The sequence below is a fragment of the Crassostrea angulata genome, chromosome 2 (assembly GCF_025612915.1).
Source record: "Crassostrea angulata isolate pt1a10 chromosome 2, ASM2561291v2, whole genome shotgun sequence".
Lineage (NCBI taxonomy): Eukaryota > Metazoa > Mollusca > Bivalvia > Ostreida > Ostreidae > Magallana > Magallana angulata.
In genome coordinates this window covers 50,265,838-50,290,456 of record NC_069112.1, presented here as the reverse complement: position 1 = coordinate 50,290,456, position 24,619 = coordinate 50,265,838, and the positions used below count along the sequence as shown (strand labels likewise).

Genomic DNA, 24,619 nt, shown 5'->3' with positions numbered 1-24,619 from the left:
TTATTTATACTTAAATGTACAAGAAATATCTAAATTGTTCATATCAAATCTATCTATTTTTAAGGTATTATTTTATGAATAAGTTTCCTGGAAAAACAATCCTTCGTAATACTTTACATCGAATTTATCGATTATTTTCAAGTACTACATGTAAGTCTCGTCACTGATACTGGTTTTCCTTTTACGACTGTGCTTGGGTTTACACACTGTTTCACTGTGGTTTTACAAGAGTAACTGCATAGGAGAGTTGATTAAAGTATACAAATGTGCAATACTGTACTGATATTGTTCAGCCTTTTCAAACATCTATATAGTCTATGATGTACATGTAAGCTTTCACATTAAAATCTGCAAACGGATTTAAACGTAGAATTTCAATATTTTCGGTAGTTTTACTATAGATTAAATTAAAATATGAATTTCAAGTCCCCTTTTTAAACCATGAAAGTCATCTCTGCTTATGAAATAGCATGATTACTCAACTGTATTCGAATGTCTTTATATCACCACAATCATGGCTAAATACAAGACCAAGGGAGGTAATTATTAAGTTTATATAAAAAAAAACCAGGACATACACCACGTGAATTTTATAGAGCAAGGTAAGGCGAGTATCTGTAGTGACGGGATCACGGGTGGGCGGCCTTCTGTTGGTTGATCCAGGAGAGGAAGGAAGTGACGCGTGTGTACACCCCGGGGGCGTTCCTGTCCCCACAGCCGTACCCCCAGGACACAATACCGGCCAGCTTCCACACTCCGTTCTTCTTACAGACCAAAGGTCCGCCACTGTCTCCCTGTGTTACAGAAAATCAAATCAAAACAAGTTCAGAATCAAACTTACTAAGCTTTGAAAAAAAGGTAGCGATTTTGGGACTTTATTATTTTGTTGTGAATAAATTATAAATGTGCTTTCTATTTCAAGTTATATTTCTCTCTACAGGTTTTTTGTTTGATAATATTCCCCCTTTGATCTTAGACAAACTGGATCTATGCACTTGTAGTTATATAAATGTGAAATAAACATAAAAAAGTTTAATATTTGTATGTTTCACAATCTCCATTTTCACCGTACATAACCTTTTCACTTTACAGATAAATAGCACAAAAATAACGATACATACAAGCGTGTTGGGTATAGCATTTTTAGTCTGTCCCGAAAAACTGCAAAGCAGACTACACGTAAAATAATAGTATACACCGCTGTTAAACAGGAATACATGGAGGACCACACAGCAAAATAAAACACATTGTTTGAAGCATCAAAAATTACAGTGATCCACACAGCAGAAGCAGATACAGCCATGAGAGTATTCGAGTCCAACAAAGCAAAGCCAGGGGGCGCTTCTACCGACATGACAAATTAAAGTCAGGGGGCGCTTCAACCGATCTGACAGAACAACGCCAGGGGGCGCTACTTCCGATCTGACAAATCAAAGTCAGGGGGCGCCTCTACCGACCTGACAAATCAAAGTCAGGGAGCGCTTCTACCGACCTGACAAAGCAAATCCAGGGGGCGCTACTACCAACCTGACAAAGCAAATCCACGGGGCGCTACTACCGACCTGACAAAGCAAAGCCAGGGGGCGCTACTACCGACCTGACAAAGCAAAGACAGGGGGCGCTTCTACCGACCTGACAAAGCAAAGCCAGGGGGCGCTTCTACCGACCTGACAAAGCAAAGACAGGGGGCGCTTCTACCGACCTGACAAAGCAAAGCAAGGGAGTGCTACTACCAACTGACAGAGCAAAGCCAGGGGGCGCTACTACCGACCTGACAGGCGTCCTTCCCGCCCGCTCTGAGCCCGGCACAGATGTTACTTGTGTGCACGTTATTTCTACCCAAGAAGTACTGACACTGGTAGTTGGACATTGTGGGAACGTCAACCTTTCTTAGAAACTGAGCACCAGGGGCGTTACCATTTTCATCTAAATAACAAACATAATCTTTTAACATAAAGAGAACCACATACAGTACGGCCCTGTTAATGCCATCTCCGTGTGTCAACAAACACCAACCAATATTGTATTCATCGGTACTGGTAACATTCGTCTGGAATGTAACTGGTGCACCCTGTAATCTAATGATCAACTCGATAGAAAAAGCAAACTTATATAAGACCTCTAACACTGTGCCGGATAGTTATGTCAGTGCCAAGGTGGCATTTTTGCATCCGTCTAAGCTGCATATATCGAAAAATTCAAACATGCTATATGATAAACCATTGCTGGCTGTGTATTGATTGTCAATATTTCCTGTAGAAGATTCATCTCTCCTATTGGAATTATCATTTTCATATTGGATATTAATTTTTAAAGGTAAATATCTTACCTGTCAGGTGAGACACACTAACAACAAAAGTGGTTATATACTCTCCAGACAATAGACTATCATTTGGTATATACTATATGATGTTTTTGTCCGAAACTGAATCTTCATTGCATGGGGCAAAAACGTCACCTTGGCACTGGCATAATTATCCGGGACATTGTTCTCTTTTTGGCCGTTTTATAAACAAAACGAGTAAGAGCAAATCTCTACTGCAAAACTCAGCACGTAAAACAACACTGGCATGTAGAGTGTAAGAATCCTTTTCTTTGATCAATCTATAAGCATTAATCTTCCAATTATAATTCAGTGGATGTTGGAAAACGTACCTCTACGTTGACAAGCGCATGTTCAACTCCGACAAAAACTTAGAGATTCTATGTGATATGAATCTGTATGCGAAAAGTGGTTAGCTGATCTGCCGTATTAAATTTATTTAACACAATTTGACACTAAAGCTGAAACCCAGACACACAGGGGGAGATATATTGTTAAAATGTCTCATAGGTAATTCCTAACCTACAATGGAAGAAGGGAGATAGATTTACAGTTTGACCAGTCTTTACCTGACAAGCGTCTTTACCACCTTGACGTAAACCAGCGCAAATATTGCTATTGTGAACCGCGTTGCCGAGGAAATATCGGCAGTTCGAGTTGGTCATTGTAGGAACATCCACTTTCTTCAAATATCTGGTTCCTGGAGCCCCGTTTTCATCTGGAGAGTGATAGGTAAAAAAATCCAGACAGGCATGTTGGTAATGAACCAACTTTAAGATTAGTGTACATAGCTATTCATACTAGAGATAAATACATTACTATACCGTTGAAACCAGTTTCATATTACATATACAACAACATTCCATTATTTAAAAATCAATAGACAATATTTCACTCTCTTGAAGCAGGTGCTGGTCACATTTCAATTCTGTTTAGATAAGTATTTGCAAGCAAGAATATTAGAAGCAAACATTAAATGCTTTTTCCTTGTGTAAAATATAGGATCAATTTTTTAAACAAGTGAATATTGTTAACAAAGACTAACATTCAAGAATTATACATTCATGTTAATTCATGAAATGAAATCTACACATATTTTTGTTTGTTTGAAAAATGAGAAGGGGTATAAGTCGCCGACTCACCGAAGTAGGTGGCGCCCCAGCCAGTGACGGTACACGTCATCTGGTCGAAGCTGTCATGGGCGTTAGGAAGGCAGGCCGCCCGCACGTACTGCGTGTTAATGTCCACAGGCTTGTCCAGTTTCATCAGGGCGATGTCGTTCAGGTTTGTATGTGAGTTGTATCCGGTGTGGACGATCAAGTTACGCACGTGGTGTACCTGAGTCGTGTACACGTGATGGCGATCGTGCATACCTACACCCACCGTCCAGTATCGGGCATTGTGGTAGCTATATAAATCATAGATTGCTTCATTGTGGTAGCTATATAAATCATAGATTGCTTCATTGTGGTAGCTATATAAATCATAGATTACTTCATTGTGGTAGCTATATAAATCATAGATTGCTTCATTTAATCTAAACCAACAATATGAGGAAACCCTATTCAATAGCCAGGATTCCATGTTGGGGTTTTTTTAAAATTCAATTTGAAAAAATCTATAACAATACACCGGTCCGAAGTTGTCTGTTGCTTAAATAAATGTTGAGGCTCATAACCGCTAAAATACCCAGGAGATGATTTTGATTTACAATATTTAGATCCTAGAGTTTTTTTCATCAGTGTTTTCTTCATTTTACGTAAAAAATACACGTTGTACAAGAGACGAACTTTTTCTGAGTGTATATTATGGGTTTTTGTTATACCAGCCTAATTGTTATTTAAATGATCTGTTAATCTGTTAATCTATTTTAATGAATAGTCTTTATTAAAAATCCCGCCTCAAGAATGTTCATAAAATAGGTCTGAATTGACCTATGACAGTGTCACAACAAAATCATGTCAACACAACATATTGTGCAATAATGAATGCACAGTTACATATAGTAATACTCACTCTTCGAAGCAGTGGGCGGCTGTGGCGACCCACTGGGAATCAATCAGTGTGCCGCCGCACACGTGACTACCACCATACATTAGAGACACCTGTATAAAGGATGTATAAGATACTCCAACCACTTCAACTCTATAATTATAGAGTAATTAACAAATTTTGTTTATAATGTAAGGGTGTATTTATTGAATACCTGCCATGGGAATTCCCCGTGCGATGCAGTGGTTCCTCCCACTATCTTAGTATGGGTAGATCCGACCATTGATGTTCCGCAAGAAGCTGTCAATTAATCATAAATACTATAATTATAAATGAACATAACTGAAACATGAATCGGAATAGCAACCACAACACAGTAAGCATATTATTCTTCTACAATTGTATTTTTATACATGTAAGGTGAGCGCATCGCCCCCCCCCCCTAAAATTGCCAAAAGAAAGTTAAGTTATACTGGCCAAGAAAATTATCAAATGTGATTCCTATTTATCAAATTTTGGAAAATTCATGGGATTTCTCTGTATTGGGCCGTTTTCAATGGTGTAGTATAAAGACAACCCGTGGGTTCAACCACCTTTGAGTAATTGGTTATACTCAACTATAACCCGTGGGTTCAACCACTAGAGTAATTGGTTATACTCAACTATAACCCGTGGGTTCAACCATTAGAGTTATTGGTTATACTCAACTATAACCCGTGGGTTCAACCACTAGAATTATTGGTTATTCTCAACTATAACCCGTGGGTTCAACCACCTTTGAGTAATTGGTTATTCTCAACTATAACCCGTGGGTTCAACCACTAGAGTTATTGGTTATACTCAACTATAACCCGTTGGTTCAACCACCTTTGAGTAATTGGTTATTCTCAACTATAACCCGTGGGTTCAACCACTAGAGTTTTTTTTTTATCTTTTATTAAAATCATTCTTCATCACAAAACATACATATTTTGATACTCGTATCGTATAAATATATCTATCTTCTGTGTAATAAGCATAGTTTTACATGCATGAAAAAAATACTATTGTTATACATATTAAATCTATTGTACAATAATTATAATAATTAGTATTCATCATAAACATACATCGTATTACTGTATCACATATCATATATCAAAAATATGGTACTTCATATTTATACTGTTTTGAAATTATAGAAAGTTTCCAACATTTTTATAAAAATCGTTTTTATTTCTACCAATACTGGTGATAATTACATTCTGGAGAAAAAGAGTATTTTTAAGTGCCTTAGGTCTTGCTCACACATTCTTTCTTTCTGAATTCTACATTTCATTTTATATTTATATATTGTAAAACTAATGAAAGACAAAGAGTTATTCAAAAAAGAAGTTTTCTCGCTAATTTCATTGTAAAAACCTAGTACAACAATTTTCCATGTGACATCAAATTTTAAGTACATGCTTATTCTCTCCCAGATATGTTTGACAATTTTGCAATCATACAAAAGGTGTTTTATATCCTCGTTAACATTGCACACTTCGCACAATGGAGAGACAGTTTTGTTCCATTTACTGACACATACATTATAATTGTTCAATATACCGTGAAGGAGTTTGTATTTAAATTCTGAGATTCTTTTTTCATATATTTCTTTGATTTTTGCAATATTTTCCCATAGACATAATGTATCGTTAAAAACTTTTCTCCATCTATTTTCGTATATTGGTTTTTGAAACTTTTTATCAATAAACAATGAATAGTAAAAATTACTTTTAACATTGTTAACTGAATTAACGGTATTGTTTCGAAATAAAAAAGATACACAATGTTTGATTTTGACGTATTTTGAATAGCTGCAGTCAAATTTTTCTTTATAAGCTTTAAATGCTTTTCTAAGCATGATATATTCACATAAGATATTGTTTTTTCTAACCAGTTTTTGTGTGAAGTACATCATATCATAAAACTCTCCATTTTCATCAAAAATATCCCTAACATACAAAATTCCACTTTTTATCCAATTTTCAAAACATAGTGGTTTATTTTCATACTGGAAAAGGTTATTGTTCCATATAAATTGACTCAGGAATTCGTCTCTATTTAGCGTATTCACATTTTTTGTTTTTTACATCTGTTAAAAGCTGAAAATACATTTCCGTAAAAAACAGGAAGTTTCAGCATTTTGAAAAATGATGATTCCAAAAAGTTGTATTCTGTTGTTTTTAAAATATCAGAGATATTAAGTTTATATTGTCTCATAACTGCACTAAGTGCTCTATGTATAACACTGTTTTCATTTAATATTCTACTTATCCATGACGCTTTGGCAGCATGGAATTTGCTTTCAATATCAATAACACCTATTCCACCTTGTTCAATTTTGCCAATTGGAGTATTTCTTTTAATTCGGTCTCGCTTTTTCCAAATAAAGTTATATATAAGTTTAGAAGCAGCTTTAGAGTTATTGGTTATTCTCTAACAGTAATATGTGGGTTCAACCAGATTTGATAATTAGTTTTTAGTTATACTATATAGCAAGTTTTAACAACTCTTCTATGCTTATTTTAATATACAGACTTTGACCCGTGCGTGCAAGGTTGATAATGCATAATTATGATATCGGACATTTACCAAATAAATACAAATAGACACATCGATTGTTGACATTTTCATTACCAAACTTTAAGCCTGCAAAAAAGCTATTAATTTCACTACACTCTGCTTAGTTAGAATAATCAAACTGTGTCTCTGGACAGCCTTCTCCACAGTTAAAATGACTCCCATATACCGGTAATTAAATGTAGCAAATAATTGCAGAATCGCTCCGAAACGATTTTGGAGAAAATAAATGAAGCTGCATTGAAAACAACAATCAAATTATTCGTTTTCATCTAAAAATTTACTTCATATTAATGAAGAATTCAACACTTTTTCACCAACATTTTTTGCTCGCTTCAAATTTACACATAATATTGACATTTGGAACTCTCGGAATTTGCACTGAGTTAGAGTTATTTCCCCTATTTTCTTTAATGAACAGAATATGTATTAGCAAATGTTCAATGAAAATTTACACGTATTTGTATGATCGTTTCTGAGTTTAATATGTTTTACGGTGCGACCGTTGGGGCGAGCACAGCATGTGATCAAACAATGAATTATAATAAATTAATAAAATAAAATTAACAACGTGAAATTTGAATGCCAAAAAATAAAGTATACCTATTTTTCATTAAATTTTCATTATTCATAGTTTATAAGATTTGTTATAATTTATTTATTTATATGTAGAACAATAGTTTAATCACAGATACAATGTTGTTAAATAATAAAGATTTTAATATATAAATATTCATTGCACTGCATCTCCTCTTTTAAAGTGATTGTGATTATGATTGATTGATTGATTGATTTCCCCCTTTTTTTTTTGCAGTAGACATTTTTTCTTAAACTTACATATAAAACTTGACTCATCATAGAGCTCCCCCCATGCTAAAATTTTTTTCATTTTTGTCAATTTATACATAGAAAATCGACTTACCATGGATTTGCCCCTCCACTTAAAAAAAAATAATTAATGTTTAATTTTATTTTTAATTTACGCTTAAAAATATTTGCTTATCATGTTAAAAGAACATGGTGTTGTCCCCCCCCCCCCCCCCTGCATGTAATAAATGGAAGTGAAAATAAAGAAAAGAAACCATTGAACTGCTAAAGAGCTGAAGGATTAGAATTTTCATGATTTATTTTTCTTTTTGCTTGCAAAGATTTTTTGGATGAGGCTGCCATCCACCCACCCACCCCCTTTAAAAAAAGGCGCTGCTACGTATAACGTTACGTTTCAGGAAATTACAGTAATTATAGTGAATAAAATATTTGTGAGCATTCATCCAAATTAGTGCAATTTACAACTGTTTCCTGTATCTGAAGAAATGTCCTTATTCATCAGCTGTTCTTTATCTTAGCCTTTGCAAGATTTTAAGAGGATTTTGGTCATTTCAGCAGATTTACAATAACTTCAATTAGAGTAATTTCCCCTTATCAGTGCTTATTGTGACGTCAAAGCTGACGTTGGTTAAGTGTCGTCTTACTCTTTAAAACTCCCCTGAGAAATAAAAGTATGCGAAGTATACTGTTTTATTTACTTAAAAAGCATGATGTTCTTAAAATTACACATCTTATAAGCTTTTCAAAGGTTTTACTTTGATTCTCGGGAGAACGTGATGTTGGAACGTGAGGTTGGAAACCATTGGTACTATGAATTGTGGGTCAAAATTTACTGACTCCGAAAAAATATATCGGATCAATGTGTAAACGTTTGTGACGTCACACGATTATTTTTGATTGAAAGTGTACTGAGGTGAACTTTAGAGGTAACATTGACTGTATGTCGCTTACATCGTTATTGTTTTTACTGTCTAAACTTGTCTTTCTGATTCTCGTGAGAGTGTGAAGTGATAAAAATTGCCATGATTACAGGGAACTACTGGGACGATTAAAACGATGCATTACTGGTCCGATTTACTGACGCCAGAAAAATCCGTTGAATGAATGTGCAACTATAGTCCGAATTTTCTATTCACACACGGCTTGCCGGTAGAGCTCGCTTCGCGCCGGCGCTGCGCGCCGGCGAGCTGCGCCCGCTATCATTAAGACCCTCCCGTGATTTAGCGTGAATGTAATGCGCATGCGCAATACAATGTATTGTAAAAATCCAAAAAATTCAGATGACTTCCGGATTTTTAAAAGGAATTTTCGTTATTGATTAATTGCTTGATTGAGAAAAAATCAAAACAAATTGGTTATTTTAAGTACCAATGATGTTTAAAATACATGTATAAAAAAAAATGCAGCACTTTCTTGGTATTATAGCCAAAAAATTCGAGTCTTTTATTTTGATCTACTGGTAGTATGGATACCAGCTGGCATTGCTATCTGTTATCAGGGTTTAACATTCGTGGCCATTTTTATACATATTGATCTCCTGTAGAAGAAGAGCTCTATATGAAATATTAGGAAATACCAAAATTTTAAAGACAAAGTATATAGAATTTTTCATAACTTAAAATAGATTATAGCCTAACAAGTTATACCGTTAATTTTAAGTAGTTAATTTGGCTATCAAGCCTTCTTGAACTAAATTCTTTAAAATTAATTAGTTGAAGCAATTCCGCAAACAAAGAAAAAAAGATATTTTTTAACATCCCTGCAAACCAGAAGTTTTTGATAGGTTCAAAATCTCAAAGGTTTTCTAAATTAAAAAGATTTCTAGAATCATGGTTTCCCTCATGGGTCCCTCACCAGGGCTTTGCCCTTGACCCACTGGGGGTCTCAAGGCGGCCCGAAGACTCCTTGCCTACAACTGGCACCCTCTCTGACTCCAAATTCTTGATTAGCTCCTAAGCCGATAAATAAATGGTACAAATGTACCATGCTCATAGTCTTAGACATTTCCCTTTAGTTATGGCGGTGTTAGTCCAGTGCCTGCTTGTAGGACTAAGGGATCGTGACAGATAAGATCCTCTAAGTGTGTCACCTGTACTATAGACCGCTCTCCTTGATCAAGAACGAGTCCCTATACTTTCAACTTTCCTTTGATTAAATTCATATTCAGATGATCTTTGTGTTATGTGTATTGTAAAGAAATACCTACATCAATAGAATTACTGTTTTCTATTTATTAACATTTGTATTAGCATGTAATACTTGTTATGTTATGGAAACATCGTTAAACAACAAAAAATTCTATGCGTTTCTTATGTTACGCACGCTGGAACAGGATGTAAACAAATTCTAACTTTGTCCGTGACCGCTTCCGGGTCCAGCACCTACCAGCATTAGTTGAGACACTTCCGCTTCCGTGACTGGGAGCGGCTGTTGTGACGTGGTTGTGAATTATGGTGGGCGGGATACAACACTTCTGCAGGAAACCACAGAAGTTATAGGTGTAGCTGTCCCCGACATGGCACCCCTCATAGAGCGTGACGCATCGTCCGTGAAGAGATGTGGAGCAAGCTAAAGTTTAAAAAAGTTTCTGTTAACCAAGCTGTAAAGAAATAGTACACTTCAAAGGGACTTTGACACGATTTGAGCTCAAATTTTTCAAAATTTATTTTTTCAATTTTAATGTCTAGATTTCTCAACAGGGGTGTTCTTAATGCTTTGACAAAATTTGAAAGTCAAATATCGAGTTACAAGCAAGTTATAGAGGCTTTAATTCTTTGTTCTGTAATTTTATTGTTTACATATGTGTTGTATTGGTTTAAATCTAAGGTTGCTTTTTGTTGTTGATAAAATTATTTATGAACACATTGAATCAGTTTATCTTGATTTCGCAAATTATTTTGTCAAAGAAATTGTAATTTCTCTACTTCACATGATTTGTAACGAATATATGACTTGAGCTTTGTTAACACCAACGACTTCTTTCCTCTGTATCTCGCTTGTAACATGACTTCTAGCATTTAAATTTTGGTTAATCATTCAAAATACAAAAGGAAACTATTTCATACCTTAAAATCAAAAATAAAATTTTCATCTGAAATCATGTCTAGGTCCCTTTATACATATAGTCTATACCAAAAAAGTTAGGTACAGATTATCTTATTTATATCCTCTGCTGCCATTCAACTGTTCGGTATATTTCCTGTTTTTGAAATACATAATGTATGCCAGGTATTTACATCAACTGGGTATTTTCATATCGCTATAGAAAATAGTGCGTCATACTTAGCTAAACAAAAGGCCCATGGGCCACATTGCTCATTAGAACAATAGTTCCACGTATCATTTTTTAATATTAGTTTTTTTTTACCACATTTTACAACAGTGTTAAACTTGTTAAACTTTAAACCTTTTTGGGGCCTCAATAACAGTATGGGGGTAACGATTTTAACAGTTTAGGATCTACATTATTTGAGGATACTTGCATGGTAATCTCACAAATTGTAGCATTGTAGTTCTTGAGAAGATGAAGAGTTTAAAATATTCCCCTATATATTTCTATGTTGAACTTGAACCCCTCTTGGGGCCGCAGTATTAATTGGTCCGTGGGTCACGGTTTTAACAATTTAGAATCTACATCATTTGATGATGATGCATAGTAATTTCACCAATTGTAGCACTGTAGTTTTTGAAGGGAAGGTTTTAAAAATATTTCCCTATATATTTCTATATGTTATGTTAAACTTAAACCCTTTGGCCATGGAATCTCAGTATTTGCCCGATTTTAACAGTTTAGAATCTATATTATTTGAGGATGCTTGCATAGTAATATAACTAATTGGAGCATTGTAGTTCTTGAGAAGATTTTTAAACGTTTTCCCTGTTTATTCCAATGTTACACTTTGAACCCCTCTTTTGGTCCCCGAGTTTTAGACCCGGCGGTCACGATTTAAAAAATCAGAATCTTCACTATATATAAAAGCTTTGGTGTAAATATTAGCATTTCTGGTGCAGTAGTTCTTTAGAAGATTTTTAAGACATGCACCATATTTTAACTGTTTCACAATTGTATCCCTTTTAAAAAGGATGTGAAAAAAAAATGTGAAAAGTTTACAGACAGACGGACGGATGGACGACGGACATCAGGTGATCAGAAAAGCTAAGATTACTACAATAATAGTGTACGTTGATGTCCTGTTAGATACATTTGTTGTTGACAATACGTGGATAATTTTTTGACCGGATGAAACATCCATCACTGAGAACGTGAAATCCATGGACTTGGACGGGCTCATCCTAACCTGATCTAAATTCCTTTACATTCATCACGATGGGTGTGTGGATTTTGTTCTGCATCACTCGCTTTATTTATAGCCACATGAAACAACTAAGAAATCATCTGATTGTTTGATTTGATAAAATTATTTTGATATATTACATGCAGTATGGTAATTAAGCTGTACATTTGTGTGAATATTATAATTAAATTGAAATATTTATGGTCTAATACTTCTTTTGACTCAATGCATGCTGATTATCTGATAACCTTGTATAACGACAATATTTGACAAGTTTTTCTTGCAATTTGAATACATGTACTATACCCACTTAATTGTCTTGACATAAACTGTGTGAACAAAAATGATAAACCAGATACATCCTGATAAACAGTCTTGTTGAGGTGATTATAAACAGTCTTACTTAACGCTGATGCTGATTATAAAAAAGCCTTTACTTGACACCAATGATGAGTAAAGTTTAAACAGCTTTCTTGACGCCTATGATGAGTTAATTACATGTATAAACAGCCTTACTTGACGCCGAAGCTGAGTTAATTCCCAGGAAAAGAAGGCACGCGGCGAGGGACCACATCTTGAGTGGAGCTGTAGCAGACTGGACAGCGGGGACAGGGGACGTGAGAATCGATAGGCCACAATCAGATGGCGCCAGATTACACGCTCGTGATTCCTAGTGCCAGTTATAAATAGTTATCCAACCAAAGAAAACATTACAAAAGTCCTCATCTTATCAACTCAGTAAGAGTTCCTGTAGTTTTGTAATCTAACAGTAAACGTCCCTAGCTCATGTCACAGGTGATTCAGTATCATACTATGACAGTGGTACATAGAGACCTCGGTCAGCATCTCAGGTGTACACTATTTAGTAAAGATTGTTGTTGTACACCTTTTAACAATAATTGGTATTGTAAAGTCGCCATTAATGGCGATTGTTTTTCAGCACTGGACAATGATTGCTGTTATATGTTATGAATTGGTTAATGTTGTTGTTTATAACTGATATTTATAACATTAACCGGTGATTGTTGTTATACAACATTAACCGGTGATTGTTGTTATACAACATTAACTGGTGATTGTTGTTATTCAACATTAACCGGTGATTGTTGTTATACAACATTAACCGGTAATTGTTGTTATACAACCTTGCCCGGTGGTTGTTGTTACACAACATTGACCGGTATTTGCTGTCTACAACATTGACCGATAAAAGTTGTTATACAACACTTACAGGTGATTGTTGATATACAAATTTAACCGGTTATTGTAGTTGTAAAACATTACTCGGTGGTTGCTTTTATACAAAACTAACTTGAATCATTGTTGTACAACATTGACCGGTGATTGTTGTTATACAACATTAACCGGTGGTTGTTGTTATGCAACATTACCTAGGGATTGTTGTAATCCAACATTGACCGCTAATTTTTATTGTGCGACATTAACCAGTGGTTGGTTGTATACAACAGCGATTTGGAATTGTTGTACAACTTTGATCAGAGAATTTTATAATACAACATTTATCAGTGATTGTTGTTATACAACAGTGATCTGGAATTGTTTTTTGTAAAACGTTAACCGGTGATTGTTGTTATACAACATTCACCGGTTATTGTTTTTATACAACATTCACCGGTATTTGTTGTTATACAACAATGCCCGGTGGTTGTTGATATACAACATCGACCGGTTATTGTTGTCTACAACATTGATCAATAAGTGTTGTTATACAACACTAACAGGTTATTGTTGATATACAACATTAACCGGTCAATTTTGTTATACAACATTAACCGGTGGTTGTTGTTATACAACATTGAGCGGTAATTGTTGTCCACAACATTGACCTTATTGGTGGTTATTGTTTTACTACATCAAACCGGTGATTGTTGTTGTTTGAAATGACTGAATATTGTTTTGTTACAGCATTGATGCATGGCATTGTTTTACACCATGTATTTTTACAACAATAATAAAGGATTATGGTTACACAACATTGACAGGTGATTTTTCTATATATGTATATGGCATTGTTGTCGCATAAAGCATGCTATAAGATTTTGACTAATGTACAAGTAGGATTGTAAGTAAAACTTGTGAAATCTTGGTACCTGCCTAAGTCCTACTTTAGCATGTCTTATAACGTAACATAAAGCAAACTAAGCAAAGTCTTGGCTTAGTCATGCTTCTGTTAAAACGTACAGACAAATTGCAATAATCCCTCTTATCAAATTATAGGGTATTAATAATAAATTATCTTTCCTATGTTAGTTTCTTGTTTATATGTGTATATAGATAGAAGTGCTAGGAATCTTGGTAATTGGGGTAGAAATTAATGTACGGTCGAAAAATTCTAGATGGCATAAGTTTATTGTAGATACACCAAACATTTTATATAACTTAAATCCAAGGCGATGTATTCAGTCAATTGTATATCCACTAGTTTAGTCGTTCTCGAAGACTGGAGGTGGCGTAATATTGAGATGCCGTTAGAACTCTGTTCTCTGTTGTTGTATTATTAATGTTTCAATCAAATATTGCTCAATTTTTGATAATAGTATTTATGAACTTATTGAATTAGATTATATTACTTTTTACCAGTCATTTTGTCAAAAAAATAGTAATTCCCTATACATTTCCTTTTCATTATTTTTAAACAAACATAAGACTTGACCTTTGCTTATATAAAATAAACAATGGTATCTTACCGCTGTAACTCGCTTGTAGCTTGACTATAACATTCAACATGTTGGTCAACCATTCAAAATGCACCAGATACATCAAAACATAATAATGTTGATCTAAAATCATCTCAAAGTCCCTTTACAGAAGACACAGACTGTGTTGTTCCTTTTTGTTCTTCATCTCACCTCACCAATTCAAATATATTTTTCTTTAAGTCTATATCTTGAACTGAGAATCAATGTTATATTCACTGAGGAATTTTCTACCTTTAAACGTCCTTTTCTCTTTTTCTCAAATTGAGCGAGTTCAATATATAGCTACTTCTTGTAAACTAAGCAGTACGTGTTGATAATCCATACAGCAGCCCCGCTCGCATACTGCATGGAAAATGTTACAGGTCATTCAGACTAATGCTAATATTTATATTGGTAAATATTTAGATTTTGTAAGAATTATGCGATGAATACAATGCATTCAAATGCTATATTGTAATGATAAGCCATCCAACTTCAAAATGTGTGTAAAAATCCACCGGCCGTCAAATTATAATTTGGGGTAAATTGTTCTAGCTAAGAACTTTTCTAGTTACGGAGTTAGGTACTAAAGTCCTACTGTCTTAGACTCAAGTACCCTTTATATTAGGAACCTCAGAACAGCATTGGGTGATGATTTTTTGGTGGGGAATTATGGTGTTCCGTTGGGGCGACTCGCAATTTCGCCTTTTAGTCGACGAAGATGCGAGAGAGCAAAGTTGCGAAGGTGAAAGTGCATAGATGCAACGGCGAAGATGCGAAGGCGAAGGAGCGAAACTACTATCGCTCATTCGTCTGGCATAAAAATGTAACTCCTACAAGTTTTAAAGTGAATTTAATATGAATTAGGAAAATCTTTAAAAATTCCCCACAGCCTAAAAAATATTATAATTTTTCTCGCAAATGCTGGGTGTCTTACATCCCTTTCAGAAATGAAATTGATGACTGTGTCACAATTATTGTCTTCAGAGTGTATCAAATGCATAATATTAAGCATAATATCAAACATATATTTGACATACAGTTGCTAAAATCAACAATTATACAGTTATATAGTATTTTAAATCAGAATAAAATATTTTACCAAACATTGAATCCAGTAAATACTTACTGCAAAAAAACCAGTAACTCAGCAACATAAATATTCATATATCTTGTGTACAGACTTTTTGAACCTGAAATTTTATTTTAAGATATTTGCTTGACATTTGACAAGATCGTGTATTTCCTACTATAGTATGTCTAAACAATTCTCAATTTCAATTACACAAAAAACTCCCAAAAAGAATCATCAATAATATTTCTTATTGCAACAATCAGATGTGGTGTCATGTGCAATGAATAAATGAGTACTATAGTAAATAATGATATAATCCATGACATGAATAGCTGAAAAACATTCTACTGCTTGAATGATGGTGCTAGGTTGGCGACTGTGACCTTTTGACGACCTTTGCCTCCAACATTTTTTCCCTCTCCTGCTCTCTCATCCTCTGCTGGACTCGCTGGAGGTCTTCCTTTTGTTTCTGCTGCTGAATCTTCAGGGCTCGTCGCTAAACACAAAGCCATTATTTACTGTGTCAGTTAGATATACTATATAAAGACTGTGTTGGACATTGTTTTATTTAGAGAGTGACAGCATCGTAAGATGTTTATATTGAACTAAAGTCTCAAGTCATGTCTATACTTCTCGCGATTAACAAAAACTGTAACAGGAACATGAAAATCAACATTTCAAGGTTTTCACCTTGAAATGTTGATTTTCATGTTTCATATATGTATCTAAATTATGTGAAAAAGATAAAGTTTTTTTCCCCGAATAGGATGCTTGCATAAACATCACAAATTGTACCTGTAGAGTTAACCAACTTTCCTTAACGTGTACGTGTACAAGTCTATGTTGAGAACTTCGGCACGGGCTCCAATTTTGGAATCCTTTATTAGTAAAAGGGAGGCAATATTTGTGAAAATAATATTCAAGTATTTAAGCCTGTACAGCAAAGCTTTAGTTTAATGTCTTCTCCCCCGACTACTGCTAGATTTATTATATTTATTGCATGATGTTATGATGTAAAGGGAGTTTAGTAAAGAAGATAGCGCAAGGTATTATATTTATTGCATGATGTAAAGGGAGTTTAGTAAAGAAGATAGCGCAAGGTATTATATTTATTGCATGATGTAAAGGGAGTTTAGTAAAGAAGATAGCGCAAGGTATTATATTTATTGCATGATGTAAAGGGAGTTTAGTAAAGAAGATAGCGCAAGGCATTGGTTTAATTTCAAAATTAATTTTGTCCATCAAATTTTATAAAACGAAGTTTGCAGAGGCACAATATATAAAATTTATCAGTTTGAATATTTTAACGAACGATAGAAAGAAATATTGCCACAAGTTTGGGTGCTATCGAAAATTTTAACGTAAACAGCCTAGTAATATAAAAATACCTAACCACTTATCCATTTCAGTCACAATTTAGTGCGTTATCTAAATGCTACATGTATATGTGACTTCGACCTCGAATTTACGGATTTGTAGTATATTTCTAAAATGTTCACTTGTAAAGATACAAAATGATGTAGTGGGTCATCACTCCATGTTTTTGATGATTGAAATCGATTGTTTTCCTTTAGACCTTTTAATTAAATTATGACAAATATAGAAAAGACTCGAGTTCAAACAGTTCCCAACTCAAATAAAGCAAAAACCTAAATGATTTTTTTTTATCGAAATTTTAAAGTTTCTTTATTCACATAAGTAATGTGTCAAAAATTTGTGAGGTTTCTAAAGGGGTTGTTTGTGAAATTTTATTTAAATGGAGACACAGCTGTTTTTGTCCCTGTCACAAGACTGTCAATATTAGGTGAAACATTATATAGAATTATCATGATGAGGACACAGGAAAACTCAGTTATAACAAATTCTTAGGAACCATCGGATTTTCTTTACTATATCTGTAATTCATACAACAAATTTACAATAATAGGCATTGCAAATTTGTTATAATTTTCCTTCCCTTTTTGTATCAGATAAAATTAAGTGATTTATTCAGTTATTCATGAAAAGAAGTTTAATTAAAATGTACACAAATTTAAAGCCTAATAAAGCAAAATTGACCATGGACTAAAATGGATAACAACAGATGTTGAGTGACTCAGATGACAAAAAAAAAGCAGTAATGACTAACAAAAATATTCCTATTACCTAGGATGAGGTGTGTAGATACTATTATACTACTGTACACTCAGTGACATGGACACATGATTACACACAGTCTATATATATATATCTGCCTTACCTTTAGTTTAACACCCTTGTCTGACAACAAGTTCATCTCTTTTTTAAGGTTGATTAATTTCGTGTGATATTTCCTGGCTTGGTTCATCTACAATGATAAATGGCGATATGCTGCACATCAAATCATCATATTCAACAAGAATATAAATATTGAACAATGAAGTCAAATTCAAGAGACAGTTGTCATTTCTTTAAGACAAAAGATAAAAGGTATATGAAATAAAATTGCACCACCTCAATGAAATACTGGTTTGAATTTGGTTAAATTCAAAGCAACAGAACTGCTCTATAAAAAAATGAAATTCATTCACCAAGAACATTTGGTGTAGGAAATGCTCATAGTATCCTGAAGAATGATTTTGCTTCATAACTTCTTTCCTGTTTCATCATCTTAAAAATACTAGTAAGGTCACATACAAAAAAAGAAAAAAAAAAGTAAGCACGCTCACATACCCCACACTCTACTAATGCTTGACAATGCTAAAGATAATGAATGGCAAGGTGCGCATTAATACACAAAATAAAAATCGGGGATAACTCTCAAACAAGAGGCCTAGGAGCCACATTGCGCACATGAGCACAAGAGCCAACACAGGCTTTAGACCATCTCTAGAGTATCAAATAGAAAATATCTAGACAACTAAGTGGAGAATATCATGATTTTCAAAGATTTTAAAATTTTCTCCAATATATAAGTTACATGTATTGACCAACATTGACTTCCTTTTGTTGATTTAGTTTTTGAGAAGAACATTTTTAAAGATTTTTCCTACACTCATCCATAAATGTGGCTTCACCCTAGCCCTAGAGATCATGATTTGATCAAACAAACTTGTATCTAATTTATCTGAAGATGCTTCCAGACAAGTTTCAGCTTTTCTTGCTGATTGGTTTTTGAGAAGATTTTTAAAGGTTTTCCTCTTAATATTCCTATCTAAAAAATTCAACCTCCAATTGTGGCCCAAACCTACCCCTCCGTATCATGATTTGTACAAATTTACTTAAATTACACTTCATGAGGAATGCTTCCACATAAATATAAGCTTTTCTGGCAAATTGGTTTTTGAGAAAAAGATTTTTAAAGATTTTTCTTCTTATCATGTTTTTTTATGTAAAATTTCGACCTCCCATTGTGGCCCCACCATACCCCTGGGGATCAGGATTTAAACAAACTTAAATCTACACAACCTGAGGATGCATTCACATATAATTTACAGTTTCTTTAGGCAGACGGTTTTTGAGAAGAATATTTCTAATCTTTCTATTACTTCTGAAATTGCTCCAGATGACATGAAAGTTGCTAGACCACTATATAAAAAAGGTAGTTCATTTGATATATGAAAGTATAGACCTATTAGTATTTTTTATTGTTTTTAAGATTTTAGAGAAGGCTGTTCATTCACAACTTGTTAAGTATTTAGATCAACACAAAATTTAATTCAAGTTTCAATAAGCTTTTAGAAGCCATTTTTCTACAAACATGTTACAAGCATATGAAACCTGACAAGTATTATGAAACCCCACAAATAGATACAGTATCCAGCAAAATCTGGCATACTATATATACTAGATATAGAGTTAAAGGGATATAGCCATGCTCCATAAAAACCATCAATGCTGTTGGTTGAGCATATGTTCCCTGATACTTACTGTTTTACTAAGCTCCTCAATATCTCTGCAATCAGCAAATTTTGAGTTCTCCTGCTGCACAGACTCAGTGAGGAACTGCTGGTTCTGTCTGAACATAAATATAAATCATAGTACTTAATCAACGAGAGTTGATTTTATTATTATTCATATGTAATTTCGCATGGTAAATAGTTTCTTATAGCTATATCTAAATAATTCCACACATTTTTTAAAATATGAATTATTGGTCTCTTCCGACAAGAATTCTAAGCTTTAAATGGAAAACCCCTTATGAATCATATTGTGTAACATTTAAAGATAGAATTAACGCCATCAAACTCTACGATGCATTAGTAACAGTAATCGAAATATTTCTGGAAAATTGTATCCTAGCAATAATAAACTCTGGCATAGGAAAACATAAGACTACTAACAATATCTATATTATTTGCACCATTTTAAATCTAATTATTTTCAAGGTATTTATAAATAAGTTTCCTTGAACAGTTAAAAAGCAATGCTTCTGAATTCATTACATCTAATTTATCTATTATTTTCAAGTACTGAAAAGAACTTAATCTAGTCAGCAGTGATGATTTGTGCTTAGGTTGAAACACTGTTTCACTTCCAGGTTGCCAGAGTAACTGCATAGGAGAGTTGATTTGATTTAAAATCAACTCCCAAAAATCATCAGGGAAAGCTTGAACGACAAGTCAGATAGACTACAGTTATTCTTCTGTATATATACATGTATATATATATATATAGTATTTATTATACTTTATATATATATATATATATATATATATATATATATATATATATATATATATATATATTATATATAATTATATAATATATAATATATTATATATATTTTACTTTATTTTATTTTACTTTATTGTTCGTGTCGTTGGTTATTTTTAGTGCTTTTTTATATCTCATCTTATAACCTTGTATCTTTTGATCCGACACTTTAGATAACGAGTGTTGTTGGTTTGCTAGTGCTTCTTATATATATATATATATATATATATATATATATATATATATATATATATATATATATATATATATATATATATATATAGTTTTTATTATACTTTAATGTTAAATACTGAAATCTGATTGGTTTAGACATAGTTGGTAATCTGTTCTATTACCCTCAGCATCAGCAACACACCTGGCAACAGGTAACACAACGAATTGTTACATGCGCGTAAATTATGCGAGTACGGTTCGCCATAAAATTCACTTCATTTCTATATAAAAGCAGTAAAATTTTCTGTAAAATTAAGACATTCAGTATAATAAATTAAATAGTGCCTGTTTGAGAGGGTAACTGTTGACAATGCTTGGCGTCAGTTGACGATGGTTTTCTCGGGGTGTCAATTTCAACAGTTACCCTCCTAGACAGGCACTATTTAATATATATTATTAAGACGGCCGGATAGTTGTGGCCATATTTAGACTGTATGGATCTCTGGAGAAGAAGAGCTCTGTATAAAGATATAGAAAAAAATCAAATTTAAAAGAATAGATTTCTTTTTAACTAAGTATATAATAGTTTATAGGTTAACAAATTATATCCTAATATCTAAGGTAGATCTGATGGGTAATTTGTGGACAACCCAGCCTCCTTAATGCATCAAACTCACCCCCCAAATTGATTAAGATAAAACCTGTAAAACTAGTTCTAATGTATGCACTCAAAAAATGGCAAAATTAGAAGTGATGTGTATGTGTTGATGAATTCCAACCACAAATTTGTAATTACTGGTATGTTGATAAATCTAATGAAAGCAATTAACAACAAAAGTCATTTCTCAATCAAGAATTAGCCTGCATTTATAGGACTATATGTAAGTAGGAATAGACATTCATAATAAAGAGAACTTGAGAGGTATGGGTTGATAACTGATTGATTAATTCCTAGATCTCTGATTGGCTGATATCAAACATTCTAGAAAAAAACTAGAACTGCATGTCCCAAGGGGAATAATACCTCGCAAAGCTCATTTCAAATGGGGGAAATAATTGAATTGAATAATAAAGGTTTGCGAAACATAAATAAAACAAATTCTAGAATTGTAAAATAAAATTTAGTTAAGAAAGAAAAAATTCAAGAAATGTCAGAACTTCACTTTAAATGTATGTGTAATACATTTACAAATTTCTGTATCCGATGATATTATTTATTTACATGTAAGAGGTCACTCTTAAAGTGCATTAGAAAGATGCTGGAACTCGGCGATGCACCTGTTGAAAAACATGCTAATTGTTTTTTATATAAACTATACATTGCAGCAATTTAGATACAGGTATAGTCTTTTTATTTTAAAGATAAAACAACAAAGAGACAAAAGACCCTTCTATTTCAGGAAATGGAAATAGACAAGGAATACTTTGAATATATTTCTAATTAGAGTCTTGACAGTTGCAGTTAGTTAATTGTTTCAAATTTTCCTCACTTTCTCCTATGGTACATGCTACTCCATATCAGAAAATTGATCCCATAAGACTATGATTTTCTTTGAGGAGCTTGTTAAACTTGGATAAACTCCTAAAACATTATCATAATTAGCATATGACAAAAACATATGTAAGAAGGAGTCGAGTTTAATATTACATTCATGTACAAACAATTTTAAAATTGCAAAAAACACTACAATCATTATCAATTATTTTGAATTTACATTAATGTAATGCTCTAAAGGGTCATTTCAATATACTTGAATAATAAATTTAGACTAAGACAGCATTTAAAAATAAATAAATTCTTTATTAATTATGATATAATTTATTTCCTTATAATGTTGGAAACTTTTGGTTTATATTAAACAAATAACCCAAATATCAATTTTCCCAAAACATAAAGTTTGCTAAAAAAGACAGATTATAATCAGATAGAAAGAATCTCAGTAAACAGCATGTACATGTATGTTATGATCTAGCAGTGTCATTGTTTGTATAATTCTGCATTTGTATGGTACCAGCACAGATCCTATACAAATGTACAAGTAGCAAAACTTACAGCAGATCATCCAATGAGCTCTTTGATTTCTGCAAGGATGGCAGACAAATTTCTAGCAGACCTATGGACAGATTCTCTACCATTGAGGGGTCCACAGCTGTCCAGCTCTCCTCTTCAGGGAGTGGACCCTCCCCAGTCTCGGGGGCACCCTGTGGATCCTTCTCATGTATGTCAGTACTCTCTTTGCTGCTGTCAGCTGTTGGAAGTACACATCACCATATTACAGACAAATAACCATGAGATTATACAAACGGGAGATTGACTTAGTACAGGCATTAATTACCATCCATATCTCTGCTCTGCTGATCACCTCTCTGCTCCTCAACAGCTGGATTCCCAGACATTGTTGGACTCAATGACCAGATGATACTTATGTTGTAATATTCAGGTCCCAAAACTTTTCTATCCTATTTAGTCTGTCACCAAAAAACTGATTGGTTACAATTTATAATTTAAGAATCAATCACAATTTTCATAAATTATCAATTGAAACTGATAGGCTGCATCATAAACAACACAAGTGTCACCCTTATGAACAGGTTAATATACATTTGTAATGGGATGGGAGAAATACACGTAATGATGGACCAGACCAGGATTCAAACCTGGGACCCCTGAATTTCTAGTCACTGCTGCTCTACAAACTGAGCTATCAGGTGTCGGTATACAAAACAGTCGGACTAGCTGTCACATTTCTCTATTCCAAGAAGATCACCACAGGCTCTTCCCCTTGAAGGAGTTGTCAGTTCCAAAGGCTGGCACGGCACCAAATGTCATGTAATGGGAGAAAATAATGATAGACCAAACCAGGATTAGATCGAATTCCATCCCCCTATATTTACATTTTTCAGTGTCTTTGCATGCCTGTGATAACACTACGTATCGATTTTGTACTTTATAACCCATAATACAAATGACGCCAAATTGTGGCGCCAGCGGGGTTTGCTTATTTATATTTAAATGTTTAATTGTACGATGGCTTAAAATTATATAAATATAAGTAATAAGAAATCATTTTTTGAATATTATAAGGTAATAATTTCAGTCAGGGCGTGATCAAATCTATCAATCATTTATTGGATTTAATCATGCCCCGACCAAAATGATCACCTCATAATACTCAAAGAATGATTCCTTATTCGTTATGAATCTCTATATAGTCAGGTGCTCTACAAACTGAGCTATCAGGTGCAAGCATTCGTACTGGTCTGTCACATTCCTCCAGAGCCCCCATTAAAATGATCTTTGCCCTTGAAGATCATCCCAGGCTCTTTCCCTAGCAGAAACTAATTAACCTGTCAATTTCAGGGGTTGGCACGGCATGAAATGTAACATGACGAGAGAAAATAAAGATGGACCAGACCAGGATTCCTGCCCGGGCCTCTGAACTAGTACTATAGCTGTCAGCTAGATAGCTCAGTTAGATGGACATTGGTAAAGCACCTGACAAGAGATCCAGGAGATCGTTGTTCGAATTCGAACTGGTCCGTCATTATTTTCCCATTTCCGTTACAATCATATCAACTGAATAATTATTGATATTGAAGAACAAACTTTAATAACTGGATCAAGCTATGACAATGTCTCTGGCTAAAATAGCTCTAAAGAGCAATACCCGGAACGTACATAAACATACTCAAATAGCAATTTGTCTACAATTCATAAACTTTTACGACTCATAGTGTAATACATTTGCACACATTTTAGAAAACTTACATTTCATATTCAAGATATGATATATTGTTTTGATTTCTGCAAAATCAGATGGTACACCCATCACAAAATATCGAGCCCGATTGTTTTTCTTCTTATTTAAATTTACTCAAATTAATGATACTCTATATCTGATGTTATATTATTCTTTAAAATTCAGTGTCTCTTTTTCTGTGATTCAATGTTATT

General features: G+C 33.7%; 2 protein-coding genes across 4 annotated transcripts; both read right to left on the bottom strand.

Moving 5' to 3' along the window:
* Positions 1-537: 537 nt before the first annotated feature.
* On the bottom strand, positions 538-12,717 carry LOC128173491 (chymotrypsin-like protease CTRL-1). 2 transcript variants are annotated; one of them, XM_052839189.1, is made up of 7 exons: positions 12,559-12,717; positions 10,133-10,315; positions 4,530-4,615; positions 4,340-4,428; positions 3,466-3,731; positions 2,893-3,041; positions 538-794 (listed from the first exon to the last, which is right to left on the bottom strand). In XM_052839189.1, the coding sequence occupies exons 1-7, from the start codon at positions 12,614-12,616 to the stop codon at positions 630-632; spliced, it is 996 nt and encodes a 331-aa protein (XP_052695149.1). In that variant the 5' UTR covers positions 12,617-12,717; the 3' UTR covers positions 538-629. The 2 variants fall into 2 exon arrangements, with proteins under 2 accessions (XP_052695149.1, XP_052695148.1); XM_052839188.1 differs by lacking the exon at positions 2,893-3,041 and adding an exon at positions 1,772-1,926.
* A 2,862-nt stretch (positions 12,718-15,579) lies between these two features.
* LOC128171679 (biogenesis of lysosome-related organelles complex 1 subunit 6-like) lies at positions 15,580-24,533 on the bottom strand. Of its 2 annotated transcripts, none has more exons than XM_052837453.1 (6): positions 24,434-24,533; positions 23,001-23,133; positions 22,718-22,913; positions 19,705-19,792; positions 18,056-18,142; positions 15,580-16,312 (listed from the first exon to the last, which is right to left on the bottom strand). In XM_052837453.1, the coding sequence occupies exons 2-6, from the start codon at positions 23,059-23,061 to the stop codon at positions 16,181-16,183; spliced, it is 564 nt and encodes a 187-aa protein (XP_052693413.1). In that variant the 5' UTR covers positions 23,062-23,133; positions 24,434-24,533; the 3' UTR covers positions 15,580-16,180. The 2 variants fall into 2 exon arrangements, with proteins under 2 accessions (XP_052693413.1, XP_052693414.1); XM_052837454.1 differs by having other exon boundaries at positions 23,001-23,147; positions 24,434-24,516.
* Between the last annotated feature and the right edge of the window lie 86 nt (positions 24,534-24,619).

Coding starts and splice junctions, on each gene's coding strand:
- LOC128171679 (XM_052837453.1), bottom strand. CDS start 23,061: ATGTCTGGGAATCCAGCTGTTGAGGAGCAGAGAGGTGATCAGCAGAGC. Junction 22,914..23,000: donor GCAGAGCAGAGATATGGATG/GTAATTAATGCC, acceptor TACTTCCAACAG/CTGACAGCAGCAAAGAGAGT. Junction 18,143..19,704: donor TTGAGGAGCTTAGTAAAACA/GTAAGTATCAGG, acceptor TTATCATTGTAG/ATGAACCAAGCCAGGAAATA.
- LOC128173491 (XM_052839188.1), bottom strand. CDS start 12,616: ATGTGGTCCCTCGCCGCGTGCCTTCTTTTCCTGGGAATTAACTCAGCT. Junction 10,316..12,558: donor TAACTCAGCTTCGGCGTCAA/GTAAGGCTGTTT, acceptor TTTAAACTTTAG/CTTGCTCCACATCTCTTCAC. Junction 1,927..3,465: donor CTGGGGCGCCACCTACTTCG/GTGAGTCGGCGA, acceptor TTTGTTATTTAG/ATGAAAATGGTAACGCCCCT.